A 19,931-nucleotide genomic window follows, 5' to 3' on the forward strand; every position below is an offset into this window, starting at 1 on the left:
CTTTTGCTTTTGTTTTGTTTGGATGTCAGTCCTTATCTTTGCCTGTCCTGCCATCTCACAAGGCTCACTCAAAGTCCAGTTTCCCAACTGCAAGATTGTGTATCTTTAGGTATTACAAAATTGCCCATCAGAATGCTTTTACTGATTCCCATGGTTTTAGATCCTTCCCAACACTTGATATTGTCACACTTTAAAATTTCTGCCTGATAGGTGTGAAATGATATTTTATTCCATTTATTTGCGTTTTGCTGATAACTAATGTGATTGAACACCTTTTCATCTTCTCCTCCTTTTCCCTAATCATTTGAGTGATTCCTTTTGTGAATCCCACAGTTAGATTCTACTGGCTTATTTTTATTTTCTTATTGATTAATATGAGTACTTTTTTTAAAGATTTTATTTATTTGAGAAAGAGAGACAGAGATAGCATCAGAGATAGCGAGCAGGAGCAGGGAGCAAAGGGAGAAGCAGGCTCCCCGCTGAGCAGGGAGCCTGACTTGGGGCTTGATCTCAGGACCTTGGGATCATGACTTGAGCCCAACGCCAACATTTAACTGACTGAGCTACCCAGATGCCCCTAATATGAACTCTTTTTTCAGGATGCGTTTGTTATAAATATCTTTCCTCACTCTGTACTTGTTTTTTAACTTTGTTTAAATTTCGCTAAGTTAAATTTATCAACCTTTTGTGGTTTTTCCTTTTGATCTCATCTAAGAAATACTTTCTAATCCCTAGGTGAAACTGTATTCACTATATTCTCTCTCTCTTTTTTTTTTTCATAATTGTTTTAAGGTCTTTTTTTTTTTTTTAATAGTTTGGTCTTTGGTCTTTCTAGAAGTACAGAAGTATGAGATGGGGATTTAATTTTTTTTCTTCAGATGGAAAAAAACAAGTATTCTACTGTATTTTATTGAATTTGAGCAAGATTCTTCCCTTCACCAGATCTCTTAAAACAGAGTAGTAGGATAAAAGAATGAGTTGACTGGGGAGGGAAACAGATTTATGGACCAAATCATCAATTTGCAAAATTCCATCTTGTTCTTTTATTTCTTTTTAGAAGATAAATACAGGGAGGGTGGGACTCATTCACCAAACAGTTTGTAAAGTGTTGAATACCTTCCATCTGCCTACATAGATGTGTTGAATTAATAAGCAGCAGTAGAAGAAGAAGCTCACTCCTGGAGTGGAGGTTAAGATAGAATAGGCCATCTGCTTTCCATTAAAATTTCTTCCATACCCAATACTGGCGAATAAGGAGCTTTGGAAAAACTGTTGGTTTGTAAAGGAATTTTTCCCCCTCGGGAGCAGCACACACTTGGCCTTATGTGCTTACCTAAGGAGCAGGATTTTGTTTTTTGTTTTTTTTTTTAATATAATGTATTATTTGCTCCAGGGGTACAGGTCTGTGAATCATCAGGCTTACACATTTCACCACTCACCATAGCACATACCCTCCCCAGTGTCCATAACCCAGACACCCTATCCCTCCACCCCCCAAACCCCAGCGACCCTAGTTTTTTTTGTGCGATTAAGAGTCTCTTATGGTTTGTCTCCCTCCCAATCCCATCTTGTTTCGTTTTTTTCCCTCCCTACCCCCCGTAGTCCCCCCACCCTGCCTCTCAAATTCACCATATTGGAGAGATTATGTAATAATTGTCTTTCTCTCATTGACTTATTTAACTTAGCATAATACCCTCTACTTCCATCCATATCATTGCAAATGGCAAGATTTTGGGTTTTGTTGATGGCTGCCTAGTATTCCATTGTATGGAATACAGTGTATACCACATCTTTATCCATTCATCTGTTGGTGGACATCAAGGTTCTTTCCATAGTTTGGCTATTGTGGACATTGCTGCTAGAAACATTCAGGTGCATGTGCCCCTTTGGTTCACTATATTTGTATCTTTAGGGTGAATACCCAGTAGTGTGATTGCTGGGTCGTAGGTAACTCTATTTTCAACTTTTTGAGGAACTCCATGCTGTTTTCCAGAGTGACCGCACAAGCCTGCATTCCCACCAGCAGTGTAGGAAGGTTCCCCTTTCTCCGCATCCTCGCTAACATCTGTCATTTCCTGACTTGTTAATTTTAGCCATTCTGACTGGTGTGAGGTGGTTTTGATTTGTATTTCCCTGATGCCAAGTGATGTTGAGCACTTTTTCATGTGTCTATTGGCCATTTGGATGTCTTCTTTGCAGAAATGTCTGTTCACGTCTTGTACCCATTTCTTGACTGGATTATTCTTTGGGTGTTGAGTTTGATAAGTTCTTTTTTTTTTTTTTTTAAGATTTTATTCATTTATTTGAGAGCGAATGAGTGAAGCTTGTCACCAAATAGGCAATACAATGGCACTAAATTCGCATCTTTCAATAGTTACCATTAATGTAAACAGGTTAAATGCCCCAAACAAAAGACACAGGGTATCAGAATGGATAAAAAAACAAGATCCATTGATATGCTGTCTACAAGAAACTCATTTTAGACCCAAAGACACCTCCAGATTTAAAGTGAGGGGGTAGAAAACAATTCATGCTGATGGACATCAAAAGAAAGCTGGGGTGGGACTTCTTATATCAGATGAATTAGATTTTAAGCCAAAGGCCATAATAAGAGATGAGGAAGGATACTATATCAAACTGAAAGGGTCTGTCCAATAAGAAGATCTAACAATTTTAAATATCTATGCCCCCAACATGGGAGCAGCCAACTATATAAACCAATTAATAACAAAATCAAAGAAAAACATTGACAATAATACAATAGTAGTAGAGGACTTTAACACCCCCCCTCACTGAAATGGACAGATCATCTAAGCAAAAGATAGCAAGGAAATAAAGGCTTTAAATGACACACTGGACCAGATGTATATCACAGATATATTTAGAATATTCCACCCCAAAACAACAGAATACACATACTTCTCTAGTGCACATGGAACATTCTCCAGAGTAGATCACATCCTGGGTCACAAATCAGGTCTCAACCTGTACCAAAATATTGGGATTATTCCCTGCATATTCTCAGACCACAACTTGAAACTAGAACTCAATCACAAGAGGAAAGTTGGAAAGAACTCAAATACGTGGAGGCTCTATTCCTTTCCAGTCTGTTACTTTTAGGCTCTCTCTTTGCTTATAGGGCCCCTTTCAATATTTCCTGTAGGACTGGTCTAGTGTTTGCAAATTCTTTTAATTTTTGTTTGCCCTGGAAGCTTTTTATCTCCCCTTCTATTTTCAATGACAGCCTAGCTGGATATAGTATTCTTGGCTGCATATTTTTCTCGTTTAGTGCTCTGAATATATCATGCCAGTCCTTTCTTGCCTGCCAGGTCTCTGTGGATAGGTATGCCAATCTAATATTTCTACCATTGTATGCTACAGACTTCTTGTCCCAAGCTGCTTTCAGGAATTTTTGTCACTGAGACTTATAAGTTTTACTATTAGATGACAGGGTGTGGACCTATTTTTATTGATTTTGAGTGGGTTCTTTGTGCCTCCTGGATTTTGATGCTTGTTCCCTTCTCCAAATTAGGGAAATTCTCTGCTGTAATTTGCTCCATATATCCTCTGCCCCCCTCTCTCTTTCTTCTTCTTCTGGGATTCCAGTTACTCTAATATGGTTTCATCTTATGGTATCACTTATCTCTCAGATTCTCCCCTCATGATCCAGTGGCTGTTTGTCTCTTTTGCTCAGCTTCTTTATTCTCCATTATTTCTCCACTAATTCTCTTTTCTGCCTCATTTATCCTAGAAGTAAGAGCCTCCATTTTTTTACTGCACTTCATTAATAGCTTTTTAAATTTCAACTTGGTTAGATTTTAGTTCTTTTATTTCTCCAGAAAGGGATTTTATTTCTCCTTTTATTTTATTTATCTCTTTAAAATTTTTATTTCTCTAATATCTTTCATGCTTTTTTCAAGCCCAGCTAGCACCTTGATAATCATCATTCTGAACTCTAGTTCTGACGTACTGCTAACGTCCATATTGATTATGTCCCTAGCTGTCGGTACTGCCTCTTGTTCTTTTTATGTGGTGAGTTTTTCCACCTTGTCATTTTATCCAGAGAAGAACAGATGAATGAGAGAACAAAATACTAAAAGGGTAGCAACAACCCCCCAAAAATACACACTAACCAAATCAATAGAGACCCGAAACCGGGGGAGAAGAATAGGGAATTTTATATATGTGTGTATACACACACACACACACACACACACACACACTAAATGTGAATTTTGGTCTGTTAGAAGAAACTACCTCCCAAAATTTTAAAGAAGGAAAAACATATATACATAAATAAGGGTAAACACAATGAAGGGGTAGAATATGACTATAAAGATGAAATAAAATTCTAAAAAAGGGAATTGTTAAGATAAGATGTTGGTTGAAACAAGAAAAAAAAAAGAAAGTATGTGATCAGGTTGGAAATTAGAACAAAGCCATGTGCTAGATTTAGGGTATATTTTGACCTAGTAGAAGGAATTTTATCCCAAAATTTTAAAGAAAAAAAAAAAACCTATATGTATACAAAAAATAAGGTTAAATACAATGAAGGGATAAAATATGACTATAACAATGAAAATTTTAAAAGATTTTTAAAAAGGTATTGATAAGATAAAATAGTTTAAAAAGCTTAAAATAGGAAAGAGGAAAGATTTTAAAAAATAATAAGAAAAATAAAAACATTTAACTTTGAAAGAGTCAAGGATTATTGGAAAAAAGCCATGAATTCTATGTGTTCCTTTCCCCTAGCTCTGGAGTTCTGCACTTCTCATTAATTGATGAACTTGGTCTTGGCTGGATGTTCTTGCTGATCTTCTAGGGGAGGCAACTGTTGCAGTGATTCTCAAATGTCTTTGCCCGAGGTGAAATTGTGCCTGCCAGGGGCCAGGCTAAGCAATCTGCTCGGGTTCGCTCTTGGGAGCTTTTATTCTCTGAACGCTTTCCAGAGCTTTGGAGGACAGGAATGAGAATGGTGGCCTCCAAATCTCCAGCCCTAGAGGAGTTGAGAGTTTGGGGTTGCACTCCTCAGTTCACCCTCAGAGAGAAGCAGTCAATCCCACCTGTCTCCCTGGTCCTCCAGCCATACTCCGAGCTCACCCAGCCTGTGACCAAGCATTTCTATCTCTGGCACTCGGCCCTGTTTGGAGTCTCCAAACCCAGCTGATTCCTGCCATGCGCTCCCTTGCCACTCCTCCTGGAAGAGGAATGTGAACATCCCCGGATCTGCTGCTTATTGGGTGCCTGCCCAAGAGCAGTGGCCCAGCTGTGCTGCAAATCACGGTTTAAGGTAACCCCGAGCTGAGAACGCTCCTCTGCTCTGTCACTGTAGCTGGCTTCCCCGCTCTGATACCTGGGCTCTGCCACACTCAGACCCCTGTTCTTTTTGTGATCCCACGGGTCCTGAGACCACACTGTCCCCATGAGGGCTCTCCCCCTCACTTAGCCTCTAAGCAGAGTGATGTCCCTCAGTGGAGCAGATCTCTGAAAGTTCCGAGTTTGTGCTCCGCTGCTCTATCACTTGCTGGGAGCCTGCCCCTCCCCCCACGCTCTGTCTTCTGGAATGTTGCCTCGGATTCACCTCTCCGCACGTCCTACCTTCCGGAAAGTGGTCGATTTTCTGTTCCTAGAATTGCTGCTCCTCTTCTCTTCTCTCTCTTGTTGAGTTTGTAGGTGTTCAGAATGGTTTGATACCCATCTAGCTGAACTCTTTGGACCTGATGATATTTAGGTCTCCTGCTCCTCCACCATCTTGCTCCTTCCCCTCCACCATCTTGCTCCTTCCCCCAGGAGCAGTTTTATTATTAGCTTTAACGTAACTGATTTTCTTGTTGTTGATGATGATAGTGTTTTTTGCACTAAGGACATACCAAGTTAAGCCTTCTCTGGCTTTAGCAGCCTTCCTCTTCTAGAGCTCAGCCAGGATGAATGACCCATACAGGTTGCTGACTTTTTAACTGTAGGTAAGTTCACCCTGAAGAACTTACAACACAAGTCATAACACAATTGATCACGATCGTCCCCCTTTTTTGTTACCTCAGAGGGGATGTCTTGCCCAAACTGGGAAGAGCAGTATCTTACTTACACCATTACAATTTCATGGGGGCTCACTAGTGGGAACCTAGGTGGATGGGCCTTAAATCCAGTGTTCAGGCTACCCCATATTCAAGTCTGGTGGGCATGTGCAGAGCTAGCACTGCGGAATGGCTATCTGCCTAGACTGACTTGCAGTCTCACCAGGAGAGCATGCTCAGCAGGTAGGCCTCTCAGCTAGGAGGAAATTCAGATTCAGGATGTTTTCTGGAGCCAACAGATTCAAGAGTCCATTTAATTTATTTTTTTCCCTTATGCCTATTAAAGAAAAGAAGCAACAAAAAGCCTGAAAAACCTGTGGTTAGAACGTTTCCCATCTCGCTTCATAGGCTTTCAGCTCACAGCAATAAAAGTGAGGTTTGCTATCAGGATGATGTTTTGTAGGCTCTGTCTCCTAAACATCTTTGTTGTTCCCCCTCTCCTCTTTATCCCATTGTTACTGTTTTAGCTTTGCCTTTGGGATCTTGCAGTAACTTCCTGTCTGGTCCCTCCTCTGATCTCACCTACTCTGAACCCCTGTGTACAATTGCTGCTTGAGTAGGTAAAACACAAATCTGAAATTCCCAGTTTAAACTCCTCCAATGGATTCCTATTACTGAGTGATAAATTCCATCCCTTAGCCTGGCATTCAAATTATTTCACAATCTGTTCTCAGTCTACCTTTTTATCTTCATTTCTTCTTGCTTTCCCCTACACACTATAAATTCCAACCATACTGAACTACTTGCCATTTCCCTAGTATGGCATACGCTTTCAAGCTGTCATGCCTGAAAGGAATATATATTTCTTTGTCTCCACACCTCTGACAAACTCCTCCCACTCATTGTTCAAGGCCAGTTAAAACGTTTCTGATGAAGAAATATGGATTAACTCACTTTGGCCTTCACTGACCACCCATCACCAGAACCTTGTTATGACAGTTTTTTGTTTTTTGTTTTTTGTTTTTTTAAACTTGGGATAACCCATCAGCAGAAGAGTGAACAAGACAAGAAGAAAATTGAATTGCTTTAAAGGAAGGGGATTTATAAATTGAAGTCTGGCTTAAAGGTGGACAACCAGAATGAAGAAGGAATTGAAGGATTTTTACGTCTGTTTGGATTTGGACAAGAGAAAGGCAGGAAGAATAACTGATGTCTTCATCTATCTAGAGGATTGCCCGCGGTTACGAGGATTAGACCTGGTCTATGAGGGGGGACCAGTAGCTGGGAAACTTTCCAAGGTTAGATACCTTATGAAGCAGACTTTTTGGACACAGTGAGGAATTTCTTAACTTCCAGAGCTGTCCAGCAGGAGTTTTGACTGCCTGAAGAGGTTCTGAGCGTACCATCATTAGAAGGCTTTATGGGCCATTATAAAGGATATTCCTGTACTGGGTGGCAAATTGGACTTAATCACCTCTTCTAACTCTGTGATTTAGTGCCTGCCTGATGCTTTTCAATAACATGAGCTTGTCCTCTTTTAGTATGCTGAGTGGGAATAATAGCTTATTTGTTTGTTTGTTTGGGTAACTGAACCATCTTTGACCAAATTGACTCTCGAGAGTAATTTTCTGTTTTCCCAGATTATGAAGCTGAAACATGGGGAGGCGGGGTCAGGGGCATGGCAGCCAGATCCAGAGGTTTATGTTGAGTGGAATCATATTTTGAGGAGAAGTAGGGAAGTTGTAGGAATTGACTTGTCTCATTCAGCAGGCCTGGGTTCTATCTCCACTCTTTATTTACAAGCTATTAATATAAGTCTAAGTTTTAGTATCCTTATCTCTAAAATGGGACTACTACGATTTTTCATGGAATTAGTGTGAAGATTAAAGAAGGCCTGACAAAGTGCTTAGAACATACTACAGGTTCAAAATTATATTCTTCCTTTGGTCTTCTTCTTTGTTTTATTTATTTTTTTTATTTTGCTTGTTTGGGTTTTGGTCACCCTGGCCTTGGGGGCGTGGGGAAGGACACTTTTTTTTTTCTCTTTCATCTTGAGCTGCAGACCTAAAATGTCTTCTTTGCATAAGTGTCTCTCCCTACTCACAAAGCAGTAATCCTCTTTGTCTTCCTAAGCCAGGGAGTTCATCTTCTAGCCTTTTGATACTCTTGCTTTCTTACTTCCTATAAGGATCAAGTCATTTCAGACATAGTCCTCTGATTTCTCTTAAAAAGTATTTCTAATTTCCATATTAATAAAGAAATGTAATCTTCAGTTCTAGTCCTAGTGACAAGAAAAGATTAGATTGTATTGATAGCTATAAAGCAATTAAAATGTATACATCAGAATCCCAGGAAACCTGACCACTATCATAGCTTTTGGGATACAAAGTAGAAAAGCTCATTTGTGTCCATTTATTTTCTTCTCTCTTGATCTTCAAAGAATGTAAGTATTGAAGGGGCAGACTTCCTTCCAAGGACCAACTCATAGTTATTTGGCAGGTGTGGAAAAGGCATTGCTTTCAGGATTCCCTTTCCAGTTCCACTGCTGATTGCTGAAAAATCTTAGTAAAAAAGATCTTCACCTTTCCAAATCTCTGTTTCCTTAACTATAAAATGGGGGAAATAACATTGGTGCTTTGGTTTTCTTTAATACATATATATATATTTTTAAAGATTTTTTATTCTATTTATTTGACAGAGAGAGAGAGATCACAAGTAGGCACAGAGGTAGGCAGAGAGAGGGGTGGAGGCAGGCTCCCTGCTGAGCAGAGAGCCCGATGCGGGGCTTGATCCCAGGACCCTGAGATCACGACCTGAGCTGAAGGCAGAGGCTTAACCCACTGAGCCTTCCAGGTGCCCCTTTAAATATATTTTTAAGTAATCTTTACACCCATCTTGGGGTCTGAACTCACAACCCCGAGATCCGGAGTTGCATGCTCCACTAAGCCAGACAGATTTCCCAACATTAGTGTTGGTTTGAGGCTCAAATGAAATCACAGGTATAAAAATATTTTTTGTATGAGCAATGGAAGAAATGTATATGGTGTATTATTTGAACTCAGTATCTTGACCCCTGATGAGCTTCCACAGATCCGGGTAGCCTTGGAGATTAGGATCTGCAAGGCATTCTGCTCCCTTGGGTTTTGAGAGTCAAAGACAGTGTCTTTGGAGTGTGCTAGGACGAGACTTCCAGTAGGGAATAGCCACAAACTAGCAACTGCTTCTGTGGCCTAAGCTTACATTCTAGTGGTGGGACACAGACAGTCTACCCTAAGCAAGTATATACATAGTGTGTCAGATGAAGTGCTATGAAGATAAACAAAAGAGGATAGAAGCATAGCGATTAGTGGAAGTTGAAAGTACTATTTTAGAAAAAATGTAAGGTGATCTTTGAACAGAGTTCCAGGAAGAGGGAATAGAAAAGGTAAAGGATGAAATGGGAAAAATGCTTGGCACATGAGGAACTGCAAGGAGGCCAGTGTGGCTGGAATAGATCAGCATGGGGGCAGATAGTAGGAGAGGGGGTTAGAAGAGGTGGCTGAGGCCCAGGTGGGTCATTAAAGGGATTTCCACATTGTCATGGGAAGCTACTGTGGGGCTTAAAGAGAGGAGTGTCATGATCTGATTGAATGTTTTAACAGGATCACTCTGGCTGCTGAGGGAAATAGATTGCCAGAATCAAAGGTGGAAGCAGGGAGACCAATGATGAAGCTAGTGCAGTAATCTGGAAAGAAAGTGTGTAGGCAATGAGAGTAAGATTCTGAGGGTATTCTGAAGTGGAACTGAAAGGGTTTGCTGACGTGGATAGGAGAGAAAGAATAGTGTCAAGATGACTCTAAGGTTTTTGGCCTGAGGAACTGGAAGAAAGAGTTGTCATTTACTGATCTAGAGAAAACTGCAGAGGATCAGGTTTGGAAGGGAGTAGGAGGACAGAAAGTGACAATTTAGTTTTTAATATCATAAGTTTGAAATGATAATAATAGCTGACTTTTTGAAGGCTTAACTATTTGCCTGGCTCTTAGTGCTTTGGGGTCTTAACTAATTTAATACTTATACCAACTTACTAGGTAAGTAATAGTCCCATTTTACAGATGGGAAAGCTCAAGCACAGAGAGGGTAAGTGGCCCAAGATCACACACATAATTAGTGGTGTTGCTGGGATTCAAACCTAAGCCTAGATCTAGCTCCAGAGACCACACTCTTAACCACTCACCATATAGCCTTGGTAGTCTAGCAAACGCCCAAGTGGACATATTGAGTAGGCAGTTAGATACTAGATGAGTCAGGAGTTTAGGAGAGAAGTCCTGTCTAGCAGTATGAAACTCAAGACATAGTGACAGAACTAGGAAGGTAAGTTAGGGCCATAAAGGGAGACATGGTTATAAGGAGACAAAATCATGAGATCAAGCCAGCAAGCCTTTCCCCTCAGGTGTGGTTAGCTCATGAGTTCTGCTTCTTAGAGCCAAGGCGGTTGCAAACCAGGCCACTTATGGATGGCCCCCAGATGCTACCTATCATGCTTTTGCCTGGAATGTCCTTCTTCCCCCTTTCTTATCCACATCCAGGAATACCTAGTGCCTAGCATAATCCCTGACAGACAATAGGCACTAAAAAGATATTGGTTAATGAAGGCCCTTCCTCTGCTCATTCTACCCTTATTATGGCACTTTTCACATAACTGTCCACTTATTTGTCTCTCTCCTTCATTAGTTGGTGATTCACTCAAAGCCAGAGACCCTGTTGAATTTGTTTCTCTTGTTTACCAACCTCTCATATCTCCAGAGTACAAACCACACCCCCCCACACACACACACCCTGGTAATCTCTGCACGGAGTACCTGTTTTCTGCTGTTACCTGTACTAAGCTTTAGAGATGCCAGCATCATCAGCAACAGAAGCAGCAAGATTAATAGTATCAGTTGGGCCAAGGAAACAAAACCAAACCAGGAAAGTTGTAGGGAGGAAGCCTAGCTTACCTTTGATGCCCTTTTCAGAGAGGGTGGGGAAGAGATTCTCTACTGGCTACAAAGACTATTTACTATCACCTTATGTTTGAGAAGCTCAGATGCTTCCTGTCCAGGCTGAGGGGAGGGGAAGGGTTAGGGGAGGGCATGGTGTGTTGACAGAGAGTAGGAAGGAGGAACTGACCAAGAGCTATTGTGTATAAGCAAATAAGACATAGCTGTGTCTTCAGGGAGCTTACAGCTCGGGGAGTGGGGGCAGGACAGGAAATATAAACATACCAATAATGTATTGTGTGATAAGTTCTGTAATTAGGGATGCATGTGCCTTTAAATCTGTTCTGTTCTTTTTTTTTTTTTTAAAGAGGTTTTTTTTTTTTTTTTAAGATTTTATTTATTTATTTGAGAGAGAGGCAGTGAGAGAGAGCATGAGCGAGGAGAAGGTCAGAGGGAGAAGCAGACTCCCCATGGAGCTGGGAGCCCGATGTGGGACTTGATCCCGGGACTCTGGGATCATGACCTGAGCCGAAAGCAGTCGTCCAACCAACTGAGCCACCCAGGCGTCCCAAATCTGTTCTGTTCTAAAGGGCAGAAGCTACAGGTAGAGTTAGTGATATGAAAAGTCATTTTCAGACAATCAGAGTAGACTCATAGTGGAGTAGGGGTCTCAGAAAGGAAGGAGTTCACTATCCATAGAGATATAAGACCTAGGCTGAATGGATCCCATGAGCATGTCGCAGGGGAGGTTCTAGCCCCAAATGTGAGGGTGGACCAAGTGGCCTTTAGGGTGCATTCTAGTATCAGCAATCTGTAACTCTGAGTCCCTTTCCTTTCTCTTGGCCTGAGGATGTCATTTATAAAATGACAAGGGTTGGAGGATCAAATAAATCTCCTTCTATTCTGCCATTTTACATCTGCCAAATTCAAGTGAATGAAAAATAAATCTACTTGGAACATTGAAAGAAGATCCTATGATTTCCTCCCCCGCTCCCCCCGCCATTTGGCATCTGAAATGACAAAACAAGGGTATAATTACCCTTGGCCGCACAGTCTCTCACATGAAGCTGAATATAGATTTCAGCCATGAGACTGGATTGCTTTGCTTTCCAAATTAAACCCCTGACTTTCTTCTTGATAAGTGGCAACCTCCATAATACTAATTAAGAGACAAGTTGTCCACCTTGGACATACTTGGGGGGTAAAGTTAGATGAATTTTCTTTGGAGTTGGAAAGGATTTAGGGAAAGGCATATTAACAAAGACATTATTAAAGTGCAATATTTACAAATCCCAAAGAAGCTTTTAGGGATTTAGAGATTTAATCTTTGGCTTTTAAAATCAGCTTTCCATCATCAGTCAAAGTACCAATGAACATTAAAAAGCTGTAGGGAGCAGTGAGACAGGCACTTACATACTGCTAGTGCAAGTACAAATTGATAGTCTTATCTGGGAAGTAGTTTGGCAAAGTAGGTGAAAACTCCTAACATGCCACTTCTCACTTCTGCTGATTTTGCCCTTTTCGAGACCCATCATCTATTGCCAGGAATTTGCAATGGACTCCTGACTGGTCTCTACTTCTCTACCCTGCCCCCATTATAGTCTGTTTTCTTTTTTTTTCATTTTTTAAGATTTTATTTACTTATTTGAGAGAGAATGAGAGCAAGCATGAGCAGGGGAGGGGCAGAGGGAGAAGCAGGGCCCCCACTGAGCAGGGAGCCCGATGTAGGGCTCGATCCCAGGACCCCAGGATCATGACCTGAGCTGAAGGCAGATGCTGACTGAGCCACCTAGGGGCCCCTATAGTCTGTTTTCAACACAGTAATCAGAGTGACCCTTTTCAAACAAAAGTCAGATCATGTTATTCTTCTGCTCAGACCCCTGTGATCGCTTCTCATTTCACTCAGAATGAAAGTGAAGTCCTTTCAGTAGGACTATAAGGCCCTCTGTGAACTGACCAGCCCTTTATCTCTCTGACTTCCTCTACTACTACTGTCCCCCTCATTTGTTCTACTTCAGCCATACTGGCCTCTTCGCTGTTCCTCAGACACATCCAATAGGCTTTCCACTTAGGGGCTTTCTGCAGTTTCCTTCACCCGAAATGCTCTTTAACTCTATTTCCTTCAGGTCTTTGTGAAAATCTTACTTCTCAGTGTGTCTTATACTGGTTATCCTATTCAGTATTGCAGTGCCCTCCCTCCAATTCTGGTACTTCTTATACCCTCTGTCCTGCCCTTTTCTCTTTTCCATAGCACTTTAGACTGTGTTTATTCATGTTCACTACTAATCCACTGCCTTCTTCCACCCTTCAAAAATATAAGCTTCAGAAGTACAGTTTTCACAGTGTCTGGCACAGAGTCGCTACTCAAATATTTGTTGAATGGATGAGCTTTAAAAATAGCACTATCTTTTGACCTAGAAATCTCACTTCTAGACTTGTTCCTAAAATAATAAGATGTAGTCAAAGATTTATTTGGGTCGTTTTCATAGTTGTATTTATTATAGTGAAAAATTTCAAACAACCTAAACATCTAAAAACAGTAATGGTTAAATGATTTGATCTATATACATAATGGAATATTAAAAAGTATTTAAAATAATGTCTTGAAGAGTATGTTTTTGAAGAATAAGAATATGAAGAATATATGGGAAAATGCTTATAATGTTAAACTGAAAGAAGATGCCTCCGTCTAAGTGATCGACTCTGGAGGGTAGCTCAGGTCATGAGTTCACAGTTGTGAGATCGAGATCTATGTTGGGCTCTGTATTGGGTGTGGAGCCTGCCTAAGATTCTCTCTTTCAAAAGGGGAACCCTCTTATACTGTTAGTGAGAATGCAAACTGGTGCAGCTATTCTGGAGAACAGTATGGAGGGTTCTGAAAAATTTAAAAATAGAACTACCCTATAATCCAGTAACTGCACTACTTGGTATTTACCCAAAGGATACAAAAATACAGATTCAAGGAGCTCCTGGTTAGCTCAGTTGGTTGTCTTCCTTCAGCTCACGTCTTCCTGGGATTGAATGTGCCATGTCAGTCTCCCTGCTCAATGGGAAGCCAACTTCTCCCGCTCCCTTTGCAGCTCCCCTGCTCATGCTCATGCACGCTGTCAAATAAATTAATTTAAAAAATACAGATGCAAAGAGGTACATGTACCCCGATGTTTATAGCAGCATTATCAACAATAGCCAAACTATGGAGAGAGCCCATCGATTGATGAATGGATAAAGATGATGTAGTATATAGATATACACAATGGAATATTACTCAGCTCTCAAAAAAAAAAAAAAAGAAATCTTGCCATTTGGAACAACATGGATGGAGCTAGAGTGTAAGTGTGGTAAGTGAAATAAGTCAGAGAAAGACAAATACCATGTAATCTCACTCATAGGTGGAATTTAAGAAAGAAAATAGATGAACATATGGGATGGGGAGGGAAGAAAGAGGGGGAAATAAACCATAAGAGACATTTTTAGTTTTTTTTAAAGATTTTATTTATTTGAGAGAGAGCACGAGAGACAGGGGAAAGTCAGAGGGAGAATCAGACTCCCCACTGAGCAGGGACCCCCCCCCCCCCGATGCAGGACTTGATCCCAGGACTCTGAGCCAAAGGCAGACGCTTAACCAACTGAGCCACCCAGGTGCCCCTGTAAGAGACTCTTAAAGAAAGATTGAAAACAAACTCAGGGTTGGTGGGTTGGGGGATGAGCTAGATGGGTGAAAGGTATTAAGGAGGGCACTTATGATGAGCACTGGGTGTTGTATGTAAGTGAATAATCACTTAATTCTACTCCAGAAACCAATATTGCACTCTATGTTAACTAAGTAAAATTCAAATGGAAAAAAAAAAACAATTCTCCCTCTTCCCAATCCCCTCCCCCCTCTTTAAAACAAATGTGAAAGAAGCTAGACACAAAAGGGATTGTATGATTCCATTTATATAAAATACCTAAAATAGACAAATTTATAGAAACAGAAAGTAGATTAGAGGTTAACAGGAGCGATGGGGAGAGGGAATGGGATGTTACTGCTTACTGGGTACAGAATTTGTTTGGAGTGATTAAGAAGTCTTAGTAACAGATAGTGGGGATAGTTGTAAAACATTGTGAACACAATGCCACTGAATTAATTATACACTTAATATGGTTAAAATCACAAATTTTATGTTATATGTATTTTGTCCCAATAAAAATTTCAAACAAAAATGGGGCTCCCCATTGGCTCAGTTTGTAGAGCATATGACTCTTGATCTTGGGGTCATGGGTTTGAGCCCTGCATTGGGGAGTAGTAAACAGTACTTTAAAAAATTCTTTAAGCATTTAAAGAAAAAGAAAAAGAAAACCCTCTATGTAATATACAGTGGCAGGCTAGATCTGGCTTGTGGGCTAGAGAGCCAGTTGTAAGCATCTTTTCCCAACTGTTCTTTTTGACATCGATAGCTTGAAATTGGCCATGGTGGGAGTATTTATACCATGGAATTTGGCAAATGCTACACATAGAGCTTGACTTCAATCCTCTCAAGCCAGATCTGGTTGAATATTTACCAGAATACCACTGACAATATGTGCATAAAAATGTGTTGAGGGCACCTGGGTGGCTCAGTCAGTTTCTGCCTTCGGCTCAGGTCATGACCTCAGGGTCCTGGGATGGAGCCCCATGTTGGGCTCCCTGCTTAGCCGGGAGCCTGCTTCTTCTCCCTCTCCCTCTGCACCTGTTCATGCTCTCTCTCTCACTCACTCTATCTCTCAAATAAATAAAATCTTTAAGGAAAAAATGTGTAGAAAACTATTTGGAAGGATAACTGTTACTACCCCTGGGGAGTAAAGTAGTAGTGGAGCGGGAATGTAAGAGTGAATTTAGACTTTTTACCACATACACTTCTATGGTGTTTCCATTTTTTTTTTTTTTAACAGTGAGTATATAGGCAGAATTCTTATACTGCTTTTAAAAATTAGAAAAATTAAAAGAAAGAAAAATCTGCATATGTTGGGACTGTGTTACTGGTGACTTTCCTCATAGAGGCTAAAAGCTAGTTGCATATACTATCTGAAAAGGCCCTCAAAGAGGCTGAAGGCCAAACCTGGGATTTGGATTCTGTTTCCTTTTCTTCTTGCCCAACCACCTGGGTGTTTTTTGTTTTTTGTGTTTTTTTTTATCTCTTCACAGGTTACCCTACAGCCTACCCGGCAGCAGCCCCTGCCTACAATCCCAGCCTGTACCCCACCAATAGCCCCAGTTATGCTCCAGGTAAGGAGAAAGTAGAGACCAGCAGTAATGCCTGGGGTGGGAGGTGGGCTCTGTTTGGAAAAACAAACCCATCTGCTGGCCTTTCCTTGTCCTTAATCGCTCTGGACTCAGCCTGTCCAAGCCTGATTCTCCTGGGAGTCCCCTCTGGGAACTGGGGCAGTTTGGACTCAGGGTTGGGGTGGGAATAGAATTTCCCCCATTCTCCTTGGGACTTAAGTTTGGCCCATCTCTGCTCTGCTGGCATATCTGAGACATGCATCCTCCTCACAGAACTTTTTCTGTTCTCCCAAACAATGTCCAAATCCATTCTTTTTTCAGTTTCCCCTAAGGCTGCCATTGAGACACACATAGATGCAAACACACACTCACTAGACTTCCTGGATGTGGAATTGGAAGAGAGTGAGAGACTTGCCACCAGAGGATAAAGAGCTGGTTTTCAAGCTGAGGCAAGGAAGCTGTTTTTCAAAAATAACAAAGCCCCACCACTCCTTGGATAGAGATTGAGATAGATTTGAAAATGTTGAAAAGTTATTTTTAGTTTGGGCTAGGAACAGTGCAGAGGTCTTAACCGCTGATACTAACCCTCACACTTGGCGGGTCCTTTAACATTCAAGGGGTGGGAGAAAGTACGGATACTGCCTTTAGAAAGTCATGGGTTTGAATCCTGATAACTCACTAGCTGTGAGGCCTTGGACAAGATAGCTCATCTCTCCGAGGAATGTGCTACTTACCTCAGAGGTGTAGATGGTTTTATATAAGTTTCTCTTCCTTTACTCAACAAGTATTTATTTTTTTTATTTTTTTATTTTTTTTTTTAAAGATTTTATTTATTTATTTGACAGAGAGAGATCACAAGTAGACAGAGAGGCAGGCAGAGAGAGAGGAGGAAGCAGGCTCCCTGCTGAGCAGAGAGCCCGATGCGGGACTCGATCCCAGGACCCTGAGATCATGACCTGAGCCGAAGGCAGCAGCTTAACCCACTGAGCCACCCAGGCGCCCTCAACAAGTATTTATTTGTTGAATGTCCTCCATACTAGAATTGAGAAAAAGAACTGTCTTTGCCTAAAATAACTTACAGTTCATTTGGTAGTTGGCATTTAAACAAATTTATAGCCGTGTGACGAGTATTGTGAAGAGAACACATGTAAGGAGAGGAAGCAGAGGAGAGAACAACAGTCTGCCTGAGGCTGAAAGTGTACAGGAGACTCCACAGGGGTCCAGCAGTAGAGACCCGAGGGAGAAGCAGGGGTCGTTCTTTTAAGCACACAAAGGAAGAATTGGGCATTCTGGACAGTGTAGAGCCTGGGCAAAGGGATGGCAGTGTGAGGACGTGACACTGAGGAACCTAGAAGTAGTGAGAAAGGTTGAAGCACACTGTGGGGCTGGAGAAAATAGAGGAATCTGAACTACTGATGTCCAAGGGCAAGGTGTGGAAAGGCCTTGAATGCCATAATAACACCAACTTTCTTATTTAGTAATGATTAGAGTTAAAAAAGCTTGAAAAGACGTTAGAGATCCTCCAGTTCAACCCCTTCTCTTGACATGGGAGATCCAGAGACAAGCAGTGTTTTGTCCAAGTTACCCAGGGAATCAGCAGTAGCACAGGGACTGGAACCTTAGGCAGATCTTCTGGTTCTTGGTCTCATGCCTTTCTGTGCCCATGTAGCACTCATCCTACCATCATTCCCTTTCTTCTAGAATATTTAAATGAGAGAACATGGGCCATGTCAGAAGACTTGGGTTTGAGTTCTGTGACTTCCTAAATTAGCAACTTTAAATCACCTGACCTCTCTGAACCTCAGTTATTTCATTCTTTTTAAAACACCAGAGTAAAATAAAATAAAATAAAATAAAAAAATAAAACACCAAAGTAGTCTCTCTTTTTTTTTTTTTTTTAAGATTTTGTTTATTTGACAGCGAGAGAGGGAACACAAGCAGGGGGAGAGGGAGAGTGAGAAGCAGACTTCTCTCTGAGAAGGGAGCCTGATGCGGGACTCGATCCCAGGACCCTGGGATCATGACCTGAGCCCAAAGCAGATGCTTAATGACTGAGCCATCCAGGTGCCCCCTCAGTTACTTCATTCTGAAGTATGGTCATTTTGCATTTGTACACACATGTACACACATACTGTGGATCCTGTCTTTTTTGGGAGACAAGAACTATTTTATGCAAATAAGTGTAGTTAACCCCTAAAGTGCTTTACATAGCTGTATCATTCCACAGACATTTATTTTGGCCTGCGATGTCCAAGGCACTCTGGAAGACACTGGATGTAATTCAAACTCGAGGAAGCTAAAAGTCATTGCCCTCAGAGCTTGTGAGGGTAGCAGTGACCCATAGGCTAAAAAAATCCATCTCAGCATTAATAGTTTATTCTGTATTCACTTTTAGTCAATAAGATATGTATTTCTAAAAAATGTATACTGTGAGGAAGAAACAATAAAATCTGTAGAAATTAACTCTGATAAAAGATTTAATCAAGTTTGATAAGTTCTGTCTTAAAAAAAAAACAGTGGTTTTCTATCTCTCACAGTATGGAAATGAGTTAAATCTAAATGCTGTGAGATCTGTGAATTGGCTTGGTAAACTGCCTGGTCTGAAACAAAATGAGGTGAGTTGTTGTAGTAGAAGGTCAGCTAAGGTCAGGAACAAAGAAGATGGGTTGTCTGTGTAGTCAGGAGGCTGCCGTGACATGTGGAAGCAGTCCATGAGATGGTGAGGCTGGGAGTGAAGACGCCGAGTTAGTGGATAGAGCCTGCTCTTACAAGAGGCTTCTAAGAGGGCAACGAGAACAAGGGAAGGTGGGATTAAAGGAGGGATTTTTTTAGATATGAGCATGGTTAAGTAAGTTTTGATGCAGAGTCAGAGGTGTAGGAGGAGGGGTACCAGAAGGAGCCAGGCCTTCAAGGAGGCTTTGGTGAGGTGAGAAATCCAGAGCTCTGTTCTCTTCTTTGTTTTGGGGAGCAGGTGGAGTGGGTGCCTCATACAGGAGGGCAGCTTTCCCTCTCAGACTAAAGAAAAAGTCATAGATGGATGTGCTTAAAATAAGTTGCCCGGTGGAAAGTGGAGAGATCTTGTCTAATGATTTTGATTTGCTGAGAGAGGGGCGAACAAGGATAGAGGAATGGTTCTTAAGGAGAGAGGTCAAGGTGTGAAAGCTTTACTGGAAGGAGAAGGTAACACAGCTGTGTAACAGGAGGCCCCACAGAGGGTGCAGGCCGTGAAGTCATCAGAGCTCTGATGTCCGGCACTGGGGTATTGTTTCATAATGTTCAGAACTTATGGTGATGGTTTCTGGAATTGTTTGAGGATTAATTTGCCAAGAAAGTAGAAGTACAGAAAATAAAAATAAATTGGTGATATTTGTTGAATGGTTCCTATGTACCAGGGACTATTTTAAGCTTTTTTCTGGATATTGACTTGTTTTCTATCACAACAAACCTTTGAAGTCATTACTGTCGTTATTCCCATTTTCCAAGTGGGAAAACTAAAATTTAGAGAAGTTGGGAACTGGCCAAAGATCCAAACCATGCATCCTGCTGTGTGTTCCACAGTTGGGCAGAGAGAGATTAAGGAGTTAAACTAGAGCAACCAGACTAGGGAGAGCAGACAGGAAGAGCCTGGGACTGTGGAATAAGGAGATGAGATTGGAAAGCTCCTAGCATGTGTAAAGTACTAATAAACTAATTTTAAGACAAAATATCAGCCCTCAC

The 19,931-nt window shown here is 41.1% G+C and overlaps 1 protein-coding gene across 6 annotated transcripts in view; it reads left to right on the top strand.

Moving 5' to 3' along the window:
• FAM168A (family with sequence similarity 168 member A) overlaps window positions 1–19,931 on the top strand; it is a 199,644-nt gene that overhangs the window by 158,792 nt on the left and 20,921 nt on the right. For all 6 annotated transcript variants that reach the window (XM_032853139.1, XM_032853142.1, XM_032853144.1 and 3 more), the window contains exon 3: window positions 16,137–16,217. In XM_032853139.1, coding sequence (XP_032709030.1) covers window positions 16,137–16,217 — 81 coding nt within the window. The remainder of the gene's footprint in view (window positions 1–16,136; window positions 16,218–19,931) is intronic.

This window comes from Lontra canadensis, unplaced genomic scaffold, assembly GCF_010015895.1.
Source record: "Lontra canadensis isolate GAN:19392208 unplaced genomic scaffold, GSC_riverotter_1.0 scaffold7, whole genome shotgun sequence".
NCBI classification, from domain to species: Eukaryota; Metazoa; Chordata; class Mammalia; order Carnivora; family Mustelidae; genus Lontra; species Lontra canadensis.